This window comes from Mustela putorius, unplaced genomic scaffold, assembly GCF_011764305.1.
Source record: "Mustela putorius furo isolate JIRA1106 unplaced genomic scaffold, ASM1176430v1.1 tig00003901_pilon_pilon_pilon, whole genome shotgun sequence".
Lineage (NCBI taxonomy): Eukaryota > Metazoa > Chordata > Mammalia > Carnivora > Mustelidae > Mustela > Mustela putorius.
In genome coordinates, this window is record NW_025422049.1 from 8,420,936 (window position 1) to 8,445,198 (window position 24,263).

General features: G+C 50.9%; 1 protein-coding gene across 1 annotated transcript in view; it reads right to left on the reverse strand.

The window, feature by feature from the left end:
• Window positions 1–23,227, reverse strand: part of SLC25A43 (solute carrier family 25 member 43) — a 42,469-nt gene extending 19,242 nt beyond the window's left edge. The window contains exons 1-3 of the mRNA XM_045068251.1: window positions 22,763–23,227; window positions 14,768–15,009; window positions 11,877–12,049 (exon numbers count right to left, since the gene is read on the reverse strand). Coding sequence (XP_044924186.1) covers window positions 11,877–12,049; window positions 14,768–15,009; window positions 22,763–23,037 — 690 coding nt within the window. The 5' untranslated portion in view covers window positions 23,038–23,227. The remainder of the gene's footprint in view (window positions 1–11,876; window positions 12,050–14,767; window positions 15,010–22,762) is intronic.
• Window positions 23,228–24,263: the final 1,036 nt, after the last annotated feature.

Sequence of the window (24,263 nt, forward strand, 5' to 3'; positions counted from 1 at the left end):
GCTGTCTGCAGAGAACTGAGAGGCCAGGGGACAAAGGTCCGGGAAACCTTCCTTTCCAATGTACACTCTTTGCACCTTATGGATTTTTTACCATATGCCCATGTGACCTATGCAGAAGGTAGAATAATTTAATTTTAAAAGAGAATGTGAAGACGAGCCACAAACTGGGAGAACATATCTGCAGAAGACGCATCTGATAAAGGACCATTATCTGAAATATACAAGGACCTCTTAAAACTCAACAATAAGAAAACAAACAACCCGATTAAAAAATGGGCCTAAGGTCTGGACACCTCACCAGAGAAGATCTACGGGTGGTAAATGAGCATAGGAAAAGATGCTCCTTATACTCTGTCATCACAGAGACACAAGTTAAAGGGGCGATGAGATACTACTACACACCTATTAGAATGGCCAAAATCCAGGACGCTGACGCCGCCGAGCACTGCTGACATGTGGATCAATCAGAACTTTCATTCACCCCTGGTGGCAATGCCAAATGCTACAGCCACTTTGGAAGACAGTTTGGTGGTTTCGTATAAAACTGAACATATCCTTACACATTGCTTAGTGGCCGCACTGACTAAGTCCGATCTTGGGATTTGCCTAAAGGAGTTGAAAACTTAAGTCCACACAAAAGCCTGCACATGGACTTTTAAAGAAGCTTCGTTCATAATTGCTAATGCTTGGAAGCAACAAGAGGTCCTTTGTCAGTATGGGAATGGAGACATAAGCCACATCCTGACAATGAAATATTATTTAGCATGAAAAAGAAATAAGGCATTGAGCCATGAGAAGACATGGAGGAACCTTAAATGCATCTTCCTATGTAGAAGAAGCACATCTGGAAAGTCTGGATACTTAGGGGGCGCCTGGCTACCTTGGTTGGGAGTGGATGCGACTCTTGATCTCAGGATCTTGAGTTTGAGTCCCACACAGGGAGTTCGAGTCCCACACTGGGGCAGAGTCTACTTAAACAAACAGAAAAAAGTCTATATAATACCATATGATTCCAACTATATAATATTCTGGAAAAGGCAAAACTATGGAGACAACAAAAAGATCAGTGCTTTAAGGGGCTTGGGGGCGGTCAATGAGTAGGCAGAGAAATTCTCTGTACACTAGAATGGTGGGTATACATCATTATACATTTGTCCAAACGCAGAGTGTCTGACCCCGTGAGTGAGCCCCCAGGTAAAGCGTAGGCTTGGGGGGATGACGGTGTGTTGGTGTGCACTCATCAGCTGTGACAGACGTAACCCTATGCTTGGGCGGGGTGTTGATGATGGGGAGACTGTGTATGTGGTGGGGCAGGGGGTGTGTGGGAAATCTCCGTACCTTTCTCTCACTTTTGCTCTGAACCTAAAACTGGTAAAAAAATCAAGTCTTGGTTTAAAAAAGAGCGTTTAAAAGGCGAGACAAGAAGAAAGAAAAGGGGGGGGGGTCTTCCAGCTGGAGCAAACAGGCGCTCCCAGAACCTCTTGTTTGTTATTGGAAACAACTTTTATCCTCCATGGACGTGTCAGACACAGCCTGAGGACCAAGCTGTCCACGTCCCACACTGTCTGAGGGTGCATATGCTGAAGGCAGTTGTGCGGGAAGCTTTAGTCTTTTGGCCCATCCCCAATAATCAAACAACAACAGGCCAATCATATTGCAGTAAAAGGACCTTCCTTCCTTTGATTTTTGTCAGAGAGAGAGCACAAGTTGGGGGAACAGCAGGCAGAGGGAGAAGCAGACTCCCTGCTGAGCAGAGAGCTTGTCGTGGGACTCGAACTCAAGACCCTGAGATCATGACCTGAGCCAAAGGCAGACTGGTAACCAACTGAGCCCCCCAGGCGCCCGTAAAAGGACGTTTCTGTCCTGGGAACCAACGTGGCCCAAGTTTCTCTTGGCAGAGCCAGACCCCCAGGAGTTGTCCTCGCATAGCTGGGAAGCGCCCCTGGCTCCGTGGTGGGGGTGTCTGCACAGGCGGGTGTGGGTGACAGTCCCCAGCATGGGCCACCTGTCAGCCGGCTACTCCACTCCCACGGCCGCATGTGCCTCCCCTCTCAGCAGACCAGAGGACCAACTCACTGCCCAGAAAGACCCTGGTAGCAGTAACGTGGGGAGGTAAGCAGGTTAGAGCTATGCTTGGGGTGAGTGGGGAGAGAGAGCCAGGTGGGGTGTGCGTGTGCTGGGTGGGGGGTGGGGGGTGGGGCGCAGCTGGGCCAGACTGGAGGAAGGGCTGGGAGGCGAGTGGAGCTACCCAGGCTGAGGTCATGGCAGCAGTAGTGGCCCCGAAGAGCCCACTAGTGTCACCCTGGTGGAGGGGGAAGCAGTTGATGGCTGAGGGAAGAGACTGCAAGAGCGTTTTCAGGAGGCTGGGAACACAGAGCTCTGCGCGGCGCTTGCACATGGGGCCTCCAGGTAAATGCCTGCCTGCCCAGCATGCCGCACGGATGAGTAATGAACTCTCCCGCTATCCTCAGCTCCATCTAGAGAGTTCGAGGGTCCTTTGAGGTTTTGTGAGGCTGGCTAGCCCCTTTGTGTGTTTCCAGCAATCAGAGAGACAGAAGCACACCTGGGCTGGCTTTTATGGTGCTCATCAGATTCTGAAGAGATGCTTCGGCAACAATAAAGCTAGCACCTCGGCCTTATCAAGTGTGGGTCATGTGCTCAGCTCTGTATCCGCGTGAACCCACTCTGGCGCTCTCTCCCGTGTATGAATCAGGTGCGACGCTTGTCCCCATGGTTTTCAGACTAGGAGGATGAGGCCCTGAGAGGCCAGGCAGCTCACCTGGGGTCGTGGCGGGGGGGGGGGCGGGGAGGAGGAGGGCCAGGGCCAACATCTGTAGCCCACGCCCTTGACCGCTGAGCCGGTCTGCCCGCTGGAGCTTTCAGAGGAGCCCAGCTGTCAGAACCAAAGAGGCAACAGCTCCATGGGGGAAAGGAGGGGGAAGACTGGGGCTGCCTATGTTTCTGAGTTGGCTTGAGGCCAGCTTGGCGGGGGTGGGGATGGGGGGGTCCCCTCAGCAGGAGCTGCCATCTCTCCTGGCTGACAGGAGGCCTTTTGTGGGACCCTCCTTTCCCTTTCCCCTACCTCCTCCCTCCCAACCGCTGCGGAGAGGGGATGGGTGTGTGTGTGGGGGGTCATCTCCCATTACGGCTGCTCTTACTGTTTCGCTGGAGCTCGGAGAAGTCTGCTTAGCCCGGGGAGGCCACTCTGCTTCCCAGACTAGATCTTGTGAAAGGAGTAAGCCAGCTCAGGTCAGGAGAGAAGGGCAGAGTAATTTTACAAGAGTGTTGTTAGGCAGACGCCTCCCTCCTCGCCAGTGCTCTGGGGACAGTCTTGTTTCCATGATCAACAACTGCGGTCCCTCAAGTATTTAGGGCGCTCTCCACCTTTTGGGAAAAACAAGGGGGAGAGGTCTCCTTTCCCCACAGCCGAACAAAAATGCTCAGACAGAGCCGCCTCGCTTAAGGGATGTCCCACCCGCCAACTACCTGATTGAGACAGAGGGTAGTGCCCAGAGGGGCCAGACCCCAAATTAAGCAAGGAGACAGCAAGGAGTTGACAAGGCAACAAGGCAGAGGTAACATCCCCATCCTCTCCCGCGCCCCCGAGGGGTTAGAACGCCAGTGTTTGTACTTGGGGCCAGGTGAGGCAGCTTGGCTGGGGAAATGGAGCTCTGTCCCTCCTGAGAATAGATGCTATGTCAACCAAGAAATGTTGAGCTAGGCAGAAAACCTGAAACCTGTTAGCACTTCCTAGGAGGTGTGATGGCAATTTACTTCCCCCTCCCAGGACTTTGTGCCTGCACCCTCAGGGGCTCAGAGAGCCACTGCCTCCCAACAGCCATGGTCACTTTGTGGCCAGCCAGAAGGCCACGCTGCGGAATGATCCACGCTCCAAATTCCCATCTGCTGGCTTCAAGCCTTCCATTGTCAGGTTGCCAGGGACTAAAAGTGGGCCCTGGGCAGCTCTGGTTTTCTGAAGACTGCCCCCCATCAACTTGAGTTAACCATTTCCTGACCAAAGCCAGGCTCTTGCCTGTCTATTTCTGAGCTTGCACATCACTGTTGGTTTTGTTTTTTTTTCCCAACCACTCTTGCACTGAGCCTGTGAGCTCCCAATTGCCAAAGTCAGGTCTCCTTCTCTCTAGTCCTCTACTCCTGTGCCCAGGGCAAGGAATGAACAGATTACCTAGCATCTAGGAGCAAGCCTCTGGTCTTCCTTCCCGGAGGGTAAAGCATGGGCTGGAGGAAGGAGAGACAGGTGTTCAATCCCAGCTCTACTGCTTGCTGGCTGTGGGGCTGCTGGGCAGGTAACTAACACTCTCTGTGCCTCATTTCCTCATCTAGAAGATAGGAATCATACCGGCACTTATTCCACAGGGTCAACAGAGGATGAAATGGGATCATAAACTGCCTTGCGCATATTAAATGACCAGTAAATGGTAGTTACTCTGAGGTCCTTATAATTTCTCAATCCAAAGGAAGGCTTTCCTTTCATTCCCTCCGCCAGACATATTTTGTCCCCACCCTTACTCGTGACGAAAGCATCCCCATTGCAAGAGAGCACAGATTTAGACCCCATTCATTTACCTCGGGTCCCCTTTGCTGAAATCAACAAACAAACAAATACAAATTCCTCGTAGGAGGCTGTGATGTGTCGCGCACTTCCAGGCACCGTACAAGGCAGCGGGAAGTTGCCGTGAAGAGGGGCTGGACATCAGAACGGTGTCAGAATGGTTTTCCTTTGTCCTTTGCGCCTATCTGCCCATGTTGAAATGCGCACAGCTGTTTGGGCTGCGGGACGCAAAGCCTTACTGCTAAGGTAGGCGACTGAAGATCGCGTGGTGTCAGAGCGAGGATGAGAGAGGTTTACCTAGGGCAGCGGGCTGGCGAAAGGGGAAAGCTCTTCTCACCTCCAGCATGGCTAGGAACGAGCTCCTGACTTGGAGCTCAACCCGAGGCAGCTAAGGTTCATTTCTGTGCTCAGAGACAGTGAGCTCTCCTAAGCAGCCTTGAACTTCATTCATTTTTTAACGAGTATCAAGTGCCTGCTCCACGAGCCAGCGTGCTGTGGGGATACACAAAGGGGTAAGCCACGCTTCCCAAAGGCGAAGAGCTTGCAGCGTCGAGGGAATCATGGCACCGAGGACTGTGACAGAAGGAAGCATGGGACATGAGCCAGGAGAGAACCACAGTGTGAGTGAGCTACAGGTGTTCAGAAGCGGGCGGCGCTGACGGGGTGAGACAATGGTGTGGACAAGGGAGAAGGTGGGGCACTTGGGGAAAGGCTTGTAGACCAACGGGCATAATGTAAGAGGGATTACTCACCCACAAAACTCTTGGAACAAAATAACTATACCCTGGGCGGGGTGGGGGGGGCTGTGAAAACCAAGCATCCACAGTTGTTAGAGCACACTGTGAGTTAACTGGGCTTCTCCAGCCCCCCAGTGGAATGCCCTGGAATGCTCCTCCTGGAATACCCCCACTGTGGTTCTGCAAGGGCAAGACACCTGCCTTCATCCATCAAGACAGGAAAGTTGTTTGGAGGTGGGGAAAAAGCCGATTCATTTACAAAACAAAACCAACAGATATGCACTACCCTCTGCCAGAAGAGCCAGGCACCACTGAAGCAAATCTCAGGGGAGCCTTTAAGATGAAGACAGATGCTCCAGGCGGAGGTGACAGGAATGTGAAATACACTCGTTTATTCTTTAGGGCGCTGGGGGGAGGGGACCAAGATCCCTTTGGCGGAACTGGAGGCTTGAATAGAGAAGAGTTTATAAAAAGGTGTGTTTTAGTTAGCCCACGTGCGATTCGACAATTTGTATTTGCCAACACTTGAGAAATTGGGAGATTTTACAGAAAAATTGGGATTTTCATCTCCCTAGAAAAACTGGGTCCACGTTTCAAAACGGCATAAAACCCTTGAAGAAGAGGCGCTGGTCTTGGCCTCCACTGGCCGGCTTTATCCCCCCCCCCCCACCGGCTACCGGTATTTAGATGCTAATCACATTTTGCCAGCACAGAACAAGTTAGCTCTCCAGAATGCTTTGCAAGCTGAAAGCCTGTGATGACTGAGAACGCCTTTGAAATCTGTCTTTGGTGGGTGAGTGCATGTCATGTGGATTTCCCCGTTTTTTTTTTTTTTTCATTTTTTCTTCATGTTACTGCCAAGTTCTTGTTGGCATTTGACTTTGCAACTCCTAATACAGGACCCCTGTGCAATGAGAGTGGCAAAGTGGGTAAAGGGCCACATGAGAGGCCAAGGGGCTCGGCCTCAGCTTTTACTCTCTTGGGGCAATAAGGAAGGACAGAACACAGGAAGATCTTAAGAGACCTGGTCTGGCAGGAGCCACGGGCCGGGGCTGGAGGGACTGAAGTGAGTGCCGGCCTTGGAGACAAGCTACCTGGTCTTAAATCTCGGCTCAGTTACGGGGCGGGTGGACTTGGGCAGGCTACACACCTTTTCAGTGCCTCTGTTTTCTCATCTGCAAAATGGGCCTGATAGAAATGGTTCCTGCCGGGGCGCCTGGGTGGCTCAGTGGGTTAAGCCCCTGCCTTTGGCTTGGGTCATGATCCCAGGGTCCTGGGATCAAGCCCCACATCGGGCTCTCTGCTCAGCAGGGAGCCTGTTTCCTTCTCTCTCTCTCTCTGCCTGCCTCTCTGCCTGCTTGTGATCTCTCTCTGTCAAATAAATAAATAAAATCTTAAAAAAAAAAAAAAAGAAATGGTACCTGCCTTATAGGGCTGTTTTAAGGTGTCAGTAAGATGATAATAAGATAATGGACGTATTTCTTTAGCGCTCCATGCTTATGGTCATTTTTAGAATTAAACCTGGAGAACAATGAGAGGAGTTGACAAGGTCCTAGATTAGGGCAGGGACAAAGCCAAATAGAAAGACCAGTGTGGGAGGACTAGGCACCAGGAACCAACTGGGCTCCAGGATACCTGCGGGAGGGGCAAGACAAAGAGTCAAAGACAACTTCTGGACTTCCAGCCTGTGTGACTCGGTGCTGGGGTGATGGCACTGAAAAGGAAAACGCTGGGCAGCAAGTTTTGGGGGAAGAAGAGTTCAGTCTGACACACATTAAGTCAGAGTTGACAGCGTGGAGGCGCTCGCCAAAACGGCACTGTGCAGCCGGTCTTGAGAAGCGTGGGTTGGGGCTGAGGACAGGGACTTGACCGTGAGAAACCACGAGGGCGCCCAGTTTGGTGCGGGCAGCCCGAGGTGTTAAGCATCTCGGGCAGGTTCAGCATCTCTGTTTGAACAGGGCTGGGGCCTCTCTTCGCTGGGGGACCGTGTGTGTTCTGCTCGGTCAGCTGTGCCACTTGGATACTACCTTTGTCCTTCAGTTTATGTACTTTCAGTTGCAATGCTGACCTGGCCTAATCCTGCTCGCCTTGTGAGCCTTGATGGGGTCAAAGTCCTCTGGGGTAGCGAGCAACAGGAGGACACTTGGTTTTATATTTGATGAAACGGAGGCACCTAACATGGGCTGTAGGGGAGAGGGACAGAGTTGCGGGGGGTGGGGAGAGGGGACCAGGCTTGTGCCTCGTGCCTCCCACACGATCGATCGTCTGAGGGCCCACCGGGGGCTCCAAGGCTCCCATGTTCTCGGCTGCTCCCTGGAGTTTCAGGGCCGCTTTTCTCCCTCGCTCTTCCACGTATGCCTGTCTAGAGAACCCTTTGCTCAGGACGCCCTGGTCCTTAGTCAGGGCCCGCAGATTAATCAGACCAATTAAGCTCCATCAACGTTTTACCTTTCCCACTTTTCTCTGAATACAGTAAGTGCTGCCAGCCATTTCAGGCCCACGCTCCGGGCCAGGCGTGGGAGATAATGAGTATGAACAGGTCAGGTCATACCCAAAAGAGCTTGAGCCACGAGGCCCCGAAGTGCAGTGAAGGCGATTTTCAGGCAGGATGAAAAGCACACCGGGTTGGGGGAGGGGCACCTCATTCCGTTTGTGCAGGGCTGACCTATCCCCCATTTCCCACCCAAAACTGTTGCCTCAAAACACGCACATACATAATTTATTTACCTCCCCATTCTCTAGCATGCCAGTCAGGAGCCAGTGCAAGAAAAAGAGAAAGGAATAAAATGAGTGGAAGCATGGTGAAGGAAGGGCTCAGCTGGTTCAGGAAGACTTCTGATTATTGTCGTTAATGTTCAAGAGAGTTCCAACCCGATGCAGCACTAAACGGGCAGATTGATTGTGTGTGTGTGTGTGTGTGTGGACAAAAGCATATGAGGAGAATGAGACATTCAGACAAAGTGGCCAGTTGGTGCGAGAGCTGGGAAAAATTCCCTGTCCAGCTGGTTATCTAACAGACATCCGACGCTGGTTTGCTTCCTGAAGGGCAGTGCAAGGAGGAAAGCCAGGGGAATGCAAATATTACCATAAAGTGTGCTCAGTTCGGAGCAGCTTGGCTGCCCTACACAGTTCCCTCGTTATAAATTCTGCTGTTAAACCTTGCGTTATATGGGGAGATTCTACTGAAGCTCTCTAGGAGAAGCTGCATCGTGGCTTTGCAGGGAAAAAACCCCACAGCAGAATTTGGGTTATTTTGTTGTTTCCAGGCTACTCATCCTCCAAACTGAAGGTGTATTTGGAGAAGGGATTAGGAGCTTGTTAGCTGGACAGAGATCACTGGCGGCAGGGCTATCACTGGCGGCAGGGCTAATACCGGGAGCGCTCTAAAACGCTCCATTTACTGCAGCGACATCTAATGGCCAAAGGAAGCACTGCATGTTCTCATTGAAAATGCAGCCTGTGGTTCTATCTAATGAGTTCCTTTTATTTTTTATTTTTTAAAAGATCTTATTTATTTATTTGACAGAGAGAGATCACAAGTAGGCAGAGCGGCAGGCAGAGGGAGAGGGAAAAGCAGGCTCTCTGTTGAGCAGGGAACCTGATTTGGGACTTGATCCCAGGACCCTGGGATCATGACCTGAGCTGAAGGCAGCCACTTAACCGACTGAGCCACCCAGGCACCTGAGTTACTTTTTTTTTTTTTAAAGTAGGGTGGACAAGGTATTATTATATTTATTAATGCCTGTAAAATCACACTTGGCCACCACCCTAAGAATTCACTTCCTATCACCCTTTGGATGATATTTATGATGTTATTCATAATTGGATGCTGATCATATTTTATGAAAACCATGTAATTAGCTCTTTGGGATTTTTAAAAAAAAGATTTTATTTATTTATTTGACAGAGAGGGACACAGTGAGAGAGGGAACAGAAGTAGGGGGAGTGGGAGAAGGAGAAGCAGGCTCCCTGCCAAGCAGGGAGCCCAATTCGGGGCTCGATCCCAGGACCCTGGGATTATGACCTGAGCTGAAGGCAGATGCTTAATGACTGAGCCACCCAGATGCCCCAGGATTTTTTTTTTATAACCATCATGACTTTGCATTTATTTTAAAGCTTGTTGTTGAAGCTATGAGTATCTATTTCAAGAAGTTTTCCATACCAGGGAAGAGATGATCAAGTTTACTCCCAAATACTCACTTCTAGGGTATCTTACTCCAGTTTATAGTAGAATGTTGTGGTTAAAAAAAATTGAAAAGTGATATTAATCAATTGCTGATGATTGCTGAGGAGATGAATCACTCCCTCACAGATGGTGCAAGTGTAAACTTACAGCCTTTCTGGGGTGCACAGTTCATTGAGAGCCTCAGAATTATATTTATCTTTTTAAAAATTTATTTTAAGTGGGTTCCATGCAGGGCGAACTCATACCCTGAGATGAAGACCTGAGCTGGGATCAAGAGTCAGATGCTTCGGGGAGCCTGGATGGCTTAGTCGGTTAAGGGGCTGCCTTTGGCTCAGGTCATGATCCTGTAGTCCCAGATTGAGACTGGGCTGCAATGGGCTGCTTCTCCCTGTGACCTTCCCCGCTCTTGTGCTCTCTCTCACACACTCTCTCTCAAATAAATAAATAAAATCTTAAAAAAAAAAAAGATGCTTAAGTGCCTGAGTCATCCAGGTGTCCCAGAACTCTTTTTATCTTGTGACCTCTAAGTCCATTTGTAGGAATAGAGCTGAAGGGTGCCATCACAGATGTGAAAAAAAATATACAAGGGTTTTCACTGCTATGTTATCATACTGATGAATTAGAAATAGCCTAAATATTTAAAAACTGAAAAATTGTTATTTACGGCACAGTGGAGGCAGAGATGGATGTTACGCAGCCACAAACCGAGGAATGCTTAGGGCAACTAGAAGCTGGCAGAGACAATGAAGCAACTTCCCCTACAGACATTCAAATGGGGCACGGCCCTGCTAACCCTAACCCGTGTTAAAATTCAAGGCAGCAGCAGTTTGTGAGAAGAAATCATTTTTTTTTTTTAAATACCCATGGGAGATCCATACTGCGGACTATTACGTGAAAATCTAAAAAGGTATTCTCAATACTTGATAGCCTGGGGCAATAATGGAAATAAATAGGATACTAATTTATATACGGTGGGAACACAATTTTGAAAACAACAAACCCTTCCATAGACATGTATCTCACATTCATGCACAAACATGTGTACCTGTTCACACATACAAACATGCAGAGAAACTATTAATCATTGTGCGTAGGTGTTGGGTTTATAAGTAATTTTTTAAAAGATTTTTTATTTATTTACTTGACAGACAGAGATCACAAGTAGGCAGAGAGGCAGGCAGAGAGTAGGAAGCAGGCTCCCCGCTGAGCAGAGAGCCCGATGTGGGGCTCGATCCCAGGACCCTGAGATCATGACCTAAGCCAAAGGCCGAGGCTTAACTCACTGAGCCACCCAGACGCCCCAATTATTTTCTTTTTTATACCTTTCTGTGTGTCCCAAATTTTCTATAATCTATGTGCATTACTTCTTTTTATTGTGGTAAAACATTCATACTGCACTTGATATTAGCCAAAAGGCCCAGAAGTGATTGTGGTAAAACATTTGTAACATAAAACTGACCATTTTAAGGGAAAGCACATTACTTTTAACATTAGGAATGATGGGGGCGCCTGGGTTGCTCAGTGCATTAATAAGCTCCTGCCTTTGTGGTGCTCAGGTCATGATCCCAGGGTCCTGGGATGGAGCCCCACATAGGACTCTGCTCAGTGGGGAGCCTGCTTCTCCCTCTCCCTCTGCCCCTTCCCGCCCATCATGCTGTCTCACGGTATCTCTCTCTCTCTCTCTCAAGTAAATAAAATCTTAAAAAATTGGGAATAATGGTTTTTGTGAATAGATGTGCACTAAACAGGCGCTAAACTTACATCTACATTATAATTACAATAATGTGACCATCGTTTGTTTGGACCAAATACAACCTGGAGAGATGAAGTGAGATGGATGGGGAGAGGGCAGAAGAGTTGGGGGGTCCTTGTGATGTGTTCATTGTTCTGAAAGCAGTTTTTCTTTATAGGTTGGGATCAGCCCTTTCAGACTGTTCAGTGCTGAGGAAGGGGAGGCCCAAATCTAGCCAATAAAGCTGCAAGGAGAAGCCGGGGGTAACCGAGCCAGCAGAGAGACAAGTTAGAGAGTTAGAGTCTCTTTCACTGAGGCAGCTTTAAGGAAGAGAGGAAAGAAAAGTGGGCTTCATCTGGAGGCTTCATCAAAGACCTAAAAAAAGCAGAGTATGGGAACAGGGAGGCCGCCTGGGCTCGAGCCAGCAGCCTCGGGTTTAGAAGCAGAAATGCCAATGGAGTGTGAGTGTGTGTGTGTGTGTGTGTGTGTGTTGGGGGTGGTTTGCATCGCATTTGTGTGAGCTTTCACGAGCTCCCTGGAAACCTGGCATCATCCAGGGTCACTGTACTTTGCAGCTGCTACCGCCCCCAAGCACAGCAAGGCATCCCTCCTACCTGATGTCCCCTGCTCCCCCAAATAACTCCCTACCTGCATCTTTCTCTTCACTGTGTCGAAAGGAAAGGAGAGCGTCTGGGTTACGGCAGCGGCCAGGCAGACATTGATGAAGTTCTGGAGGGGTGAGAACCGATCTCGGGGTCCATTCCAGAGTTTCTCCAGGTTCATGTAAACCAGAAGGGAGCCAGCAGAGAAGGGCAGAGCACCTGCAAAAAGAAGGCCAGGAAGAGGCTGCTGCTGTCTCCAGTGCCGCTGGCTAGAGAGCACAAATGCCTGTGGGGAATCCCAGGCAAGTAAACAGGACTGGCTCCGGCTCATTAAAAGCACTCCAGCCAGAACTGCCCGAAGCAATTTTTCTTCGGTGACAATAATGTGCTCCCTTTCAATAGGGGGTGTGTTATCTGTCAAAATGCATCAAACAGTTCATTCAAGGTTGGCACACTTTGCTGTATGCAAATTTTACTTTACAAAGAACTGCAAACAAGTATTGAACTCTAGTTCGGGAGACACATGTTGAACGGTGGAGGGGTGGAGGGCACTGATGTCGGCAAATTACGTGGAAGTCATCCAGAAATATGTAAGATGGACCAATGAATGGCCAGAGGGATGAACATGTACATGATAAAGCCATGTGTTGATTGGAGCATCCGGATGGTGGGCGTACGGGTGTTTTTGATTCTTGTAACTTTTCTGAGTTACAAGATTCTTGTAACATTTCTGAGTGTAGTGTCAGAAATTTTTTTAAAAAAATAAAATCTTGGGCAGGGGGAGATCACTCTCATAGAGGAAACAGGGAGTGGCACTTCACCAGGTTTCCAAGGCTAGGAGGGACTGGCCTCTGGCTGAGGAGGAGACAGCCTGTGCGAACTAGAAAGCGAGACTGTCCTGGTGAGCGAAGGCACTTGACCTTGCTTTGGGGTATGATGTGGCCATATCAGGGTCCAGGAAAAGATGTCAAGTAGGTAGTGCAGTTTTCAAGAAACTTCCAGAAACTTTGGGAGCTATCTTAAGTTTACAGAGGAGCTTCATTTGTCGAAATAAGATTTAAAAGAGAGGCTAGCATCAGCTAATTTTATCTTGAGGAAAAGGCAGTTATCTATTTAATAAACACTTTGCAAATGAAGTACCCACCCCCCTGTTTTCCTTCATTCAGAAAACATTTGTGGAGTTTATGTGATGTGCTCGGCCCTATGCTGGGTGCTGGGAATACAAAGAGGCATAGGCTGATTCCTGGAGGAGACAGACAGCTGATGTGTGTGCTAACTGGCCAGGGTGGGGTGGCGGTACCAAGTGCTTTAAGCACACAAGGACCAGAGGGATTAATTTTACCTAGAGTATCAGGAAGGACTTCACAGAAGAGAAAAATTGCCCACTGGGTCTTGAGGATTGAGCAGGAGTTCACCAGACATTGGGAGAGCGGATAGGCAGTCCAGGCAGAGGGAACAGCAGGTGCAAAATGAGTGGTGTTTCCAGGAAATTGCAAGTGTTTCTGGATGGCTGGGGCACGAGTGCTGGTGGAGGGTCGGCAGGAGGTGAGTGGGACCGGGCCAACTGGGGCCAGGTGTGAAGGATCAAATGGTGTGTCATAAGGAATCTGGGCCTTTCCCTGTATCTCAGGAGTCAGGAAGGGCTGGAACAGAGGACGGAGGAATGAGGGTGGTGAAATGACCGCCTTTGGTTTCAGAAGGTCACCAGGCCCTGGCAGCAGTGCCTGGGACTGGGATCCTGTAGAAACCTCTTGTAAGTGTCTGTGGGAAGCATGAGGACGAGGGCAGAGGGAGGTGGGGAAGGAGGAGGGCGACAGATGAAGAGTGCAGAGGTCAAACTGACAGTACTTGGTGCCGGAAGCCGGAAGCCACAGCGGAGAGAGGAGAGGAGCTGAAGCAGTTCTAGGTTTCTTCCGGCTTGGCCCACTGGGTGAAAGGCAGGTGGTCGCATTCTTTAGGGAACCCAGGAGGAGCAGGTGTGAGCCTAACGAGGACGCCGGGTTTAGTCTCGAGCTGGATGTGCCCCGGGAGCAGCAGGTGAAGGTGTCCAATAGCAGGTACTCGTCCTGCCACTGGGAATTGGTAGCAGTCAGTGGTTAAGACAGAGGGCTCTGGGGTTACATCGCTAGGTTCTTCCGCTTCCTACCTATGGGATCTCGGGCAAGTCTCTCAGTCCTCAGTCCCTGAGCATCTACTTCCTTGTCTGTAAGCTGAGGCTTCAGTGAGAAACTGTACGCCAGGCGTTCAGCACGGTGTGGGGCACAAAGAGAGCACCAGTAAATGGTAGTCACTGTTGTTACAGAGGCCGGGAGTCCTTAGAGTATCCTGATGCTTGGTTAAGCCACGAGCTTAGCTGAGGCCACCTGGGGTGGGGATGGAGGGTGAAAAGAAAGCCAAGGAAGGAGCCCCGAGATGACAGTGACACGTGGGGAGCTAGCTGGAAGTCAGGCTTCCAGGAGAAGGGGTGGTCAGTCGCATTAGATGCTGCAACAAAGGTCCGATATCAGGTGAGAGTCTGCCGGGTTTGGCAATTGGGGAACTCCGGCGACTCGTGCACATGTGGTCTTGGCAAAGGTTCCAGAGACCACGGAAAGTATGCTTGCTACCTGGTTGTGCTCACATATGTCTGTATGCAGGCCGAGTCTCTTTCCCGCAGTCAGATGGGGTGTGTGGGATTATCTTCCTATCAGTTTGGGCTGAGCCACCTTCACACTCCCTTCCTCTCCTCCCTGGGATGTGACTGGCCAAAGTTAGGAGCGGGGTAGAGGGTGTGTGGCTAAGGAATAGAATGAAGCTAACTGGCTCCACATGGCTTGAATCCATAGGACCTTGCCCTTGAAAAACTGCATTTAACTGGTTACAAACAAAGATATACAATATTCATCTATACCAAAGAACACAACCTTTCCTTGGACAAGGTGAAAAGTTCCATCTTACCTAGAACAGTAAGGGAAACCCCTCGATACAGGGCTAGGAACCCTTCCTGTTGATAAACAGTAGAAAAAGCATGGAGGATCCCTCTGTAAGATGGTTCCAGCAAGTTCTGCACAATCAACCGGGTTTTGATGAGGTCTGTAGGGTACGTCACAATGGTGGAAACCATGCCTGCAAGACTCCCAGCCATGATGGAGCTCCACTGGGAAATATGGCCCAGGTCATCCGTGAAGAGTATGACAAACCTAGGAGAAAAAAGGAGGAAAAACCCAAGAGAATCAGCTCTGGATTGTGCCTGAGTGTTCTATACCACTTCTTACAATATCTCCCAGCATTTGGAAATGTTTTACAAAGTGAAAGTTACTATATCAATGTATTAGGATTCACGAATAGCACATTCAATTCTACTATCTTAATAGAATTTTGTGAGCTATAACGAGATGACTTTGTTCTTTATGTCTACCTTAAGTTCTTCCCACTTCATTTTGAGCATTTTCCCCTTTATCTGTGTAACTGTCAATCCTGGCTTGCTGGTGGGGTATAAATGAATAGGAGTACTTGGTAAATACTGAACTAGAATGTGCTCCTTTGGTTCTCTTGAATTTAAAAGAAATGAAAGTGCATGAAATGATGACTTTAAGCATCCTCAGTAACTAAGGTTTCTTTTTGTTTGTTTGTTTTAAAACCTCTATGTCCAACGTGGGGCTTGAACTCACGACCCGAGACCAAGAGTCTCATGCTCTACCGACTGAGCCAGCCAGGGGTCATGTCCCTCCCTTCCCTCCCAGTAATTGAGTTTATTTATTTTTATTTTTTAAGATTTTATTTCTTTATTTGATAGAGAGAGAGAGAGAGTATGAGAGAGAGCATGAGATGGGAGAGGTCAGAGGGAGGAGACTCCCCATGGAGTAGGGAGCCCAATGTGGGGCTCGATCCCAGGACTCTAGGAACATGACCCGAGCTGAAGGCAGACGCTCAACCAACTGAGCGCCACCCATCGCCCCCCCACCCCGCCCCAATAATTGAGTTAAAAAAAAAAATCTTGGTTTGGATGCCTGGGTGGCTCAGTCAGTTAAGCATTGGATTTCGGTTCAGGTCATGATCCCAGGGTCCCACTGAGCCTGCGTAGGAGTCCCTGCTCAGCAGAGACTCTGCTTCTCCCTCTCCTCCTTGCTCTGCCCCTCCCCCTGCTTGTGCTCTTTCTCGCTCTCAAATAAATAAATAACATCTTTAAAAATATGGACTGGTTGGGGCGCCTGGGTGGCTCAGTGGGTTAAAGCCTCTGCCTTCAGCTCAGGTCCTGATCTCAGGGTCTTGGGATAGAGCCCCACATTGGGCTCTCTGCTCAGCAGGGAGCCTGCTTCCTCCTCTCTCTGACTGCCTCTCTGTCTACTTGTAATTTCTGTCAAATAAATAAAATCTTAAAAAAAATATATGGATAAGGGAAGATGCCGAAGGCAGAGGCTCAACCCACTGAGCCACCCAGGTGCCCCATAGCTACATATTTTAAAAAGTGTCAACAGGGACGCCTGGGTGGCTCAGTTGGTGAAGTGTCTACCTTTGGCTCAGATCATGGTCCCAGGGTCCTGGGATCGAGCCCCTCAGCGGGTTCCCTGCTCAGTGGGGAGTCTGCTTCTCCTTCGGTCTCTCACTCTGCTCTTGTGCTTTCTCAAATAAATAAATAAAATCTTAAAAAAAATAGAGAAGTATTAAATAGGCCCCCGGGAAGGTGGAGGGGGTAAGGGAATCGGAATGAACGGGACTTCTTTCTCTGGAACCTTTTATTTCTTTGTATTAAAAAAAGATACTTGAGGGGCGCCTGTGTGGCTCAATGGGTTAAAGCCTTTGCCTTTGGCTCGGGTCATGATCCCAGGGTCATGGGATCGAGCCCTGCATCGGGCTCTCTGCTTAGCAGGGAGCCTGCTTCCTCTTCTCTCTCTGCCTGCCTCTCTGCCTACTTAATGATCCTTATCTGTCAAATAAATAAAATCTTTTAAAAAATTGTTTTTTAAAAAAAAAGATACTTGAAGTATCTTTTATGCTGTCTTTCATGCTGTCACTTCAGGATGGTGGGTACATGGGCACTCTTCCTTGTGCTTCTTTACAGCGTTATAATGTGGCCAAAAATGGCTTTGGGTGGACTTTTCCAAACGCAAGCCAGGAAGACTGTTGCGGTCCCTCTTTCTGGAAGCAGTCAGGACCAATCTCGGCAGAAATTGTTCAAAGGGCACTTTTACATGGTACACATTCCCTGCCCAGGAGGCAAAGGAATTTTACTCCTTGCTGATGAGGACAAAACCAAGAAGGGCTTGGAAACCAGGAAAAATAGTATTTTCTACTAGAGAATGGGATAGGGGAGAGGGAGAGGAATAGTGGGGGTTTGAGTAAAAGGAAAATGAACAGGGCTAGGCTAAAAAAAGTATTATATCTTTTTCAAGATTTTATTTATTTGAGAGAGTGGGAGAGCACACACAAGTTGGGGGGGAAGGGTAGAGGGAGAGGGAGAAGCAGACTCCCCGCCGAGCAGGGAGCCGGATGTGGGGCTCCATCCCAGGACCCTGGGCTCATGATCTGAGCCAAAGACAGAAACTTAAAGACTGAGCCACCCAGGCACGCTGTATCTTTTCAGACCATCCCCGGTTCTCTGGTTCTCAAGTCTCCCATAAAGAGGCACATGTCCTGTTCCTTCAGCCTGGCAGCAAGCCGGGGCCCTCTGTGTGATAACTAAGACACGTGGGTATTCAGGTGAAATCATTTGAGGAGTCCTAGGACCAACCCTTTGCTCCCGAGTAAACACTCAATGATCACAAGCATCCCTTTCAGGGGGTACCTGGGCGGCTCAGTTAAGCGTCTGCCTTCAGCTCAGGTCATGATCCCAGGGTCCTTGGATCAAGTCCTGCGTCAGGTTCCCCACTCAGCAGGGAGTCTGCTTCTCCCTCTCCCTCTGCCACTGCCCCTGCCCGTTCACGCTCCCTCTCTCCAATAACTAAAATCTTAAAAAAAAAAAAAAAAAGATAAAAGCATCTCTTTCAAGCTCTAGGAAAGTCTTCATTTTGTCAAACTATTGTTGACTACTGTTAACTGCACTAATTGCACAGTCATTAAAAAAAAAAAAAAAAAACAACCAGTCATGAGTTAAGCAGCTACTTCTGAAAGATGCAGGTCACTCAAGCTGGCCCTCGCCAATGGGCCATTGGCCTGTCTCACTGCCTGCTCACTTCCTTGTTCCTGCCTTTTCTCTCCCCCAGGGCCAGTCGAGTTGGAGGGGAGCCTGAGGAGGGGCAGGGGAGACAGAGGAAATGGACATGCTTGACCAGCCGGATGGTCTGCAGCCAGTTGGAACAATCCAGATGACAGTGGGAGCCTGAAATGCCAAAGAAACACCGTTCCTTCTCATCGCCTCATCCGCTTCCCTATCCCACTTGGCCACTTCCAGACTCATTTATCGAACTTCTACTATGCACTATGCACCAGACAACTGTGCTCGCACTCAGCAAAGGTCCTAACGGAGCTCTACAGTCCTGCGAAAGCAGTTGGTGGAGAGGGGCAATGGGAGAGGAACTAAGCCCTGGGTTCTCGGAACAACCTGATGGACGAGGAATAGGAACCCTGTCTCACAGCAGGTTGGTTTATAAAGTCAGGTCTTACTATCAAATAGACAAAATTCCAAAGAACCAAAGCAAGTCCTTTCTTCTCAGACTCTTATCATCCGGTAGAGACAAGGACCATCAACCCTTCCCCTGGGAACTGCAGAGTCAAGGCAGGTGACCCTAATAGGCCATCAGTGATGTCATCCTGCCCCGCCCCCGCCCTTTCAGCTCTTGTCTGATTGGCTGGGGCAGAAGTGTTCCCCTTTCTGCTCCCCCCCCCCCCATGCACAGAAGCTTTTCCCAGAAACACTGGCTCAGCTGGTGAACAGCAGTTACCCCTTCTTTCAGCCACAGGCTATCACACACACCCCGCCCCACCCCCACCCCAGGTATCTGGAGTTAGAACTGCCACCCAGCTGAACATGAGCTCCTGGACTGGTTATACAGTAAGAAAGTGGGGCTGGTTCCGAACTATTCCAGAGCTGCAGGGACACCAACCAACGTTTATACAGCTCGACAAGCAGTTGTCCAGTAAAGCTGGAGGAAGATCCACTGGTCGATGGATCTGACAGCCAGCCGCTGTGTTCCGCACTATTTATTGCCAGGGCCCAGCTCCTAATAGACTCTACCCAGTGGACTTTTGATCATAAATCCAAGGGAGCAGACGTATCAGCATCACAATGGTGGGCAGAGCCCTGGACTAAAAAGCTAGGAGACCTGTTTCCAGTTCCAGCTCTGCCATTAATTCTCTTTGGGGACAAGTCAGTTAATCCCTCCATTTCCTGAACATTCTCCATGTTTACGCTTCGTTCAAACCCCCGATCCTAGGCTGTATACCATTACCCTCAGCCACCTGTTTCTGCAAACTCATAGCCAGGAAAGAGTAGAGATGAGTTAGTATAAGGATGGACTAACGGTATCTTCTCTGTGTAGGAAGGCTAGCACCATGATTAGCCAACCACTTTGCTTTCTATGCCTTGCCATTCACTGAAATACTCCCTTTTAGTTTCCAGGAGGAAAACAATCTCACAGGAAACATTATTAGCAAACTTAGACCTGGGAACTCTCTCTTTTTTCCTCTCCCGGTCACCAGCCACCAGTCTGTGTCAGGTGCCTGCAGCTGCCACATGGACCAGTGCAACAGGTTCCTAACTGGCCCAGCCACCCCTGGTCTTCCTCCTCTCTAGTCATCATACCCTGCCACCAAGTGACGGTAATTCCTGTTGAGTTGCTCTAAACATCACCTCCCCACCACCACCACCTCCTCAAAAATCTCCCACAGCTAACATTGGCCACACTGAACCAAGTCCAAAGTCCTTAACCCGGCCCTCTGAGATCGCATTCCAACCTGCTTTTCTGGCTGGACTTCCCAATGCTGCTGTAGACACACCCTGTGTTCTAGTCCTGCCGCATGCCTGCCCACCTCTGTGCCTTGGCTCATGACGTTACCTATAATCTTTCTATCTTTCTCTCCATCTGTGCCCAGCAAACTCCTATGCATTCTCCCCAGACCAAATCCAGGTGGTTTTTCTCCTCTGTGAGGTCCTCACATCTTCTCCTCCTCATCAGAAGCGTGAATCTGTTTTCTTTAAAAGATTTCATTTCTGGGGCACCTTGGTGGCTCAAGTTGGTTGGGCGTCTACCTTTCAGTTCTGGTCATGATCCCGGAGTCCCAGGATTGAGCATGGCATTGGGCTCCCTGCTCAGCGGGGAGTCTGCTTCTCCTCTGCCTCTCACCCCACTTGTGTTCTCTCTCTCCCTCTCTCAAATAAATGAATCAAATCTTTTTTTAAAAAAAAAAATTTCATTTTTAAGTAATCTCTACACCTAATGTGGGGCTCGAACTCACAACTGCAAGATCAAGAGCTGCGGAGCACCTGGGTGGCTCAGTGGGTTAAGCCGCTGCCTTTGGCTCAGGTCGTGATCTCAGGGTCCTGGGATCGAGTCCTGCATCGGGCTCTCTGCTCAGCAGGGAGCCTGCTTCCCCTCCCCCGCCTGCCTCTCTGCCTACTTGTGATCTCTCTCTGTCAAATAAATAAATAAAATCTTAAAAAAAAAAAAAGCTGCATGCTGTACTGATTGAGCCGGCCAGGCATCCCAGAAACGTGGATTTCTGTAGCACTCAGCCACATGCTATGGACACAATAATCTTCCGTTCTTCTGTTCCTCTGTAAGCACTGGGGCCCCGGGAACATGCCTCTTTTGTCCCAGCAGGTACTTAAGGAGGCCTGGCTGTATTAGTTCCAAATGAACACAGAAAGAAACGCAGCAGGGTGTAGTAGTTATGGATTTGGAGGCAGAAGGTCGGCTTATGGGGCTCTCAGCCCTATAGGGAGGAATGGTGGGGCCAGTCTGAGCCCAATTCTGTATCTGGAAAATGGGCACGATACTTCCCACCCGATGGGCCTTACCAAAATCCAATGATGTGCACACACCTAGCCAAGGGTAACTAAGCGGTCATGGCTATGCTGATCAGCTTGATTGCTGTGATCATTTCACCATGTGTATGCACATCAAACATCAAATTTTACCCCTTAAATATATATATACTTTTTATAGGTCAAGGGTATCTCAATTAGGCTGTTAACAAAATCGAATGATGTATATATACTAGGCGGTGTCAGGGCCAAGGGCAGGCCTCCCCATGATGGGCAACAATAGTGTGGTGATTATCCTGAGCAGAAAACAATCAAGGCCCAAGACTCCGGCAGAAACTCTGACCTTCCCTGCAACAGCTTGAAAAGCCTTTAGAAGACCTGCTCCAGGAACACAATGATGGCCATCAATAAGACAAGAATTAGGGGTGGTAGGGAGGAGTTTAGCAAAGAAGGTTCAAATTCCTCTCTGTTCCCTGTTTCCCAGTGGCCCAGCCAACACTTACCAAACATTTGCTCACTTTCATCCTGCTGTGATTTGCATTCCTTCCCTTTGAAGTCCCAGACCCCTACCTCCTCCTCCTTTGCTCAGAAGGACACCTATACTTCCTTTTGCCTGTCTTGGGAAACTCGTGTGGTGTGTGTGTGTGTGTGTGTGTGTGTGTATTGCCCACGCTGAGGAAATGAAGTTTGATTTTCTCCCAGGAGCCTGTCTCAACGTCCATTGAATTCTTCGTCCGACTAGAAGAAGAATCTTGGACAGAGGAAAAGATCTCTCAGGCGGGGGATTACCCAACCAGCCACAATACTGAAACCAGCCTGTAAAGTTGGGTCTCCTAATCCTCGGCCTACATTCCAAAGGCAGATTTCCATACCATCTTGTGGAGAGAACTGTTTACAGACATCAAGCCAGCTGTTGCTGAGGAGGAAAGAGAGTCTGGAGACAAATGCCTCAGGATCTCCCTTTCCTCCTCAGGGGCAGAGAAGGGAACTCCTCCCCAGCCTAGGTGAAATGTGGGCTGGCCAAGAGGACTCAAGTGAGAAGGAAAATTCCATCCAGCTTGTCAGCTGCCTGGTGAGCCTTCCAGCACCAATGGTGAGAATCCTGACTGAGCCTCCAAGGGTTCAACTAGGTGGTGAAGACCATGAGCTGTCTGTCTAATTCAAAGCCAAGGCCAGTCCTCAGAGTTGGCACTGTGCCCACGGAACGAGGCACACGGGGACCCTCCCCTCAAGTCAGAAACATCCTCTCTTCCTGAAGCTCCATCAGTACCATTTCATTCTTCTAGGCTTGTTTTAGTGAAAATGCAAATATCTCTGAGCTCTGAGGGACCTTTGAAGACTCATCTGCATTTGCATGTTTAGATAGCTTCGGAAGAAGCAGCTGCTGTTGGGGGAAGGTGAAAAATGGGCAAAGAATGAGGACAGTGGGCAGAGGGTGGGGTGAGGCAGTAAGTTGGGGGACCTCTGTTGGGCCCTAAAGGCCAAGCTTCATTGGTGGGAGGGGAGCTGAAATCTGTGGCCTTTCGTGGCCATGGGTTGCCCCCCCCGCCCGGCCCCCTCCCGCCAAGCACTTTCCTCTCGAAGGCACAATTGCACACACACACCTTCCGAACGGTCTCTCTCCTGAGCCAGCCAAGGCAACATTTCCAAGTTAGTGGAGGGTGGGAATGGGCAGGAAGCCGTCCCTCCTGGCAGGTCTTCATTCCTTCCCTCCCCCAATCTGTTTTTGCCCCATTCCCCCTCCTCGCCGGTCCAACTCCGGGAGCCTCTCTGCGCCGGGGACTGCGCTCCGCAAAACGGCACCTGGCGGCCCGGGGAGGCCCCGCAGTGCACCCCAGGGCCTGCGCAGGTGCCGCGTCCTGGCCCGACTGCCCCGAGGGGCTCCCGCGCGACCCGGAAGGAGGCCGCGGCTCGCCGCGAGGCGCCCCCCACCCCGAGGCGGAGCCCGGGAAGCAGAGCGGTGTTGCCCCCTCCCCGCGACGCCCCCTCCCCTCCCGGGCCCGCCCCGCCGCGCCGCGCCCGGCTCTTACTTGCGGTAGGCGGCGAGCTGCACGGCGCTGCAGGGGAAGAGGCGCAGGCACGCCACCGCGTTCCCCTTCCACAGGGCCCGGGGCCCCTCGGCGCGCCACACCCGGAGCCCCGCGGCCCACGGTCCCCGGGCCTGGCCCCGCGCGGCGCCGACCTGGGCCAGCACGGTGGCGAGCTCGAGCGGCGCGGTGAGGCTGAGGCTGAGCGCCCCCGCCACGCCCGCGCACAGCAGCCGCTGGCCGCCCGTCAGCCGGCCGTCCCGCCGCCACGTCGCCATCGCGGCCCGGCCGCCAGGGCCCGGCACCCCCCCCTCCCCACCCCGACCCCGGGGGACCGCGTGGCTCGGGACTGCGGCTCCCGGCGGGCTCCCGGCGGACGGCCCGGCCCGGCCCGGCCCGGCGCGGCGCGCGGCTCGGGGCCCCGCCCGGCGTGGGGCGGGCCGCGGCCGGATCGGGAAGCCGGCTGCTCGCCCGCGCGCGGGCCTCGGGGTTGGGGCTGGGGCTGGGGAGGCCGCCCCGGGGCCGAGGCCGCGCCCTTCCCCTGGGCTCTGCGGCGGGCGGCGTTCTGTGTGCCCTGGAGAATTCCAAGCCTCGCAGGCTCTGCTTCTGGCTTCCCGCGTCTTCCGCGCTCCCCCCCCGCCCCCTCCCCTCTCTTGTTTACCACCCTCTCTCCTTCCACATTCCACCCCTGGCCTGGGCTCTCCTCCCTCGGATCTCTTATGTTCTGCCCCAAGAAGCGGCCCAGCTGCGCCAAGTGCGCAGGGCAGGAGGGGAAAAGAAACCTCTCACGCCGCGGCACCTATCACACTTGTCCAGCATTGGGCTTCCCGTGCGTGAGCTCACTGAATCCTCAAGAGAGCCCTTAATGGGCATGACCTCAGCTACTGCCCTCGGTTGGAGAGTCTCTAGAGGTGGTCTGGACCCTGGAACGTGCCTTGGCATCTTGGCAGCTCACCAGCTGTGTGACCTTGGGGGAGGTCACTCCAACCCCTCTCTGTGCCTCAGTTGCTTCATCTATAGTTTCTTCTTCTAGGGGTTGTTGGGAGGATTAAATGAACAGTGACACAGGTCAGCCCCAGCAAGAATTTCCGGCCCCCTTGCAGGGCCTTCTAGACTGATGAAGAATCAGATTGACAGGAGGCAGATGAACAGGAGAAAATCAAATGGAATTTTATACACACGGGGAATCCACACAGACAGTGGACATTTCAAAGACAGGCAGGCAGAACAAGGTATCCGGGTCATCCCGAACTAAAGGACAGGTGGGGAGGGGTTTGGGACTTCACAGAGGAATGCACTTCCCGGAACAATGAAAAGCAGAGCAGATGTCTGGCGCTGAGATGTGCGCCCTGCCAGACAGATGTGTCACTCAGATAAAATTGATCTCTGGTCATAACCCTTATTCTGGAAAAGACCCCCAGTGTAGATTCTTCTGTGCAGTTAAGGGAGGGGCAAACCGGCCCGTGGCCCCTCCAGCACTCTGTCCGTAGCTCTGATTAGATAC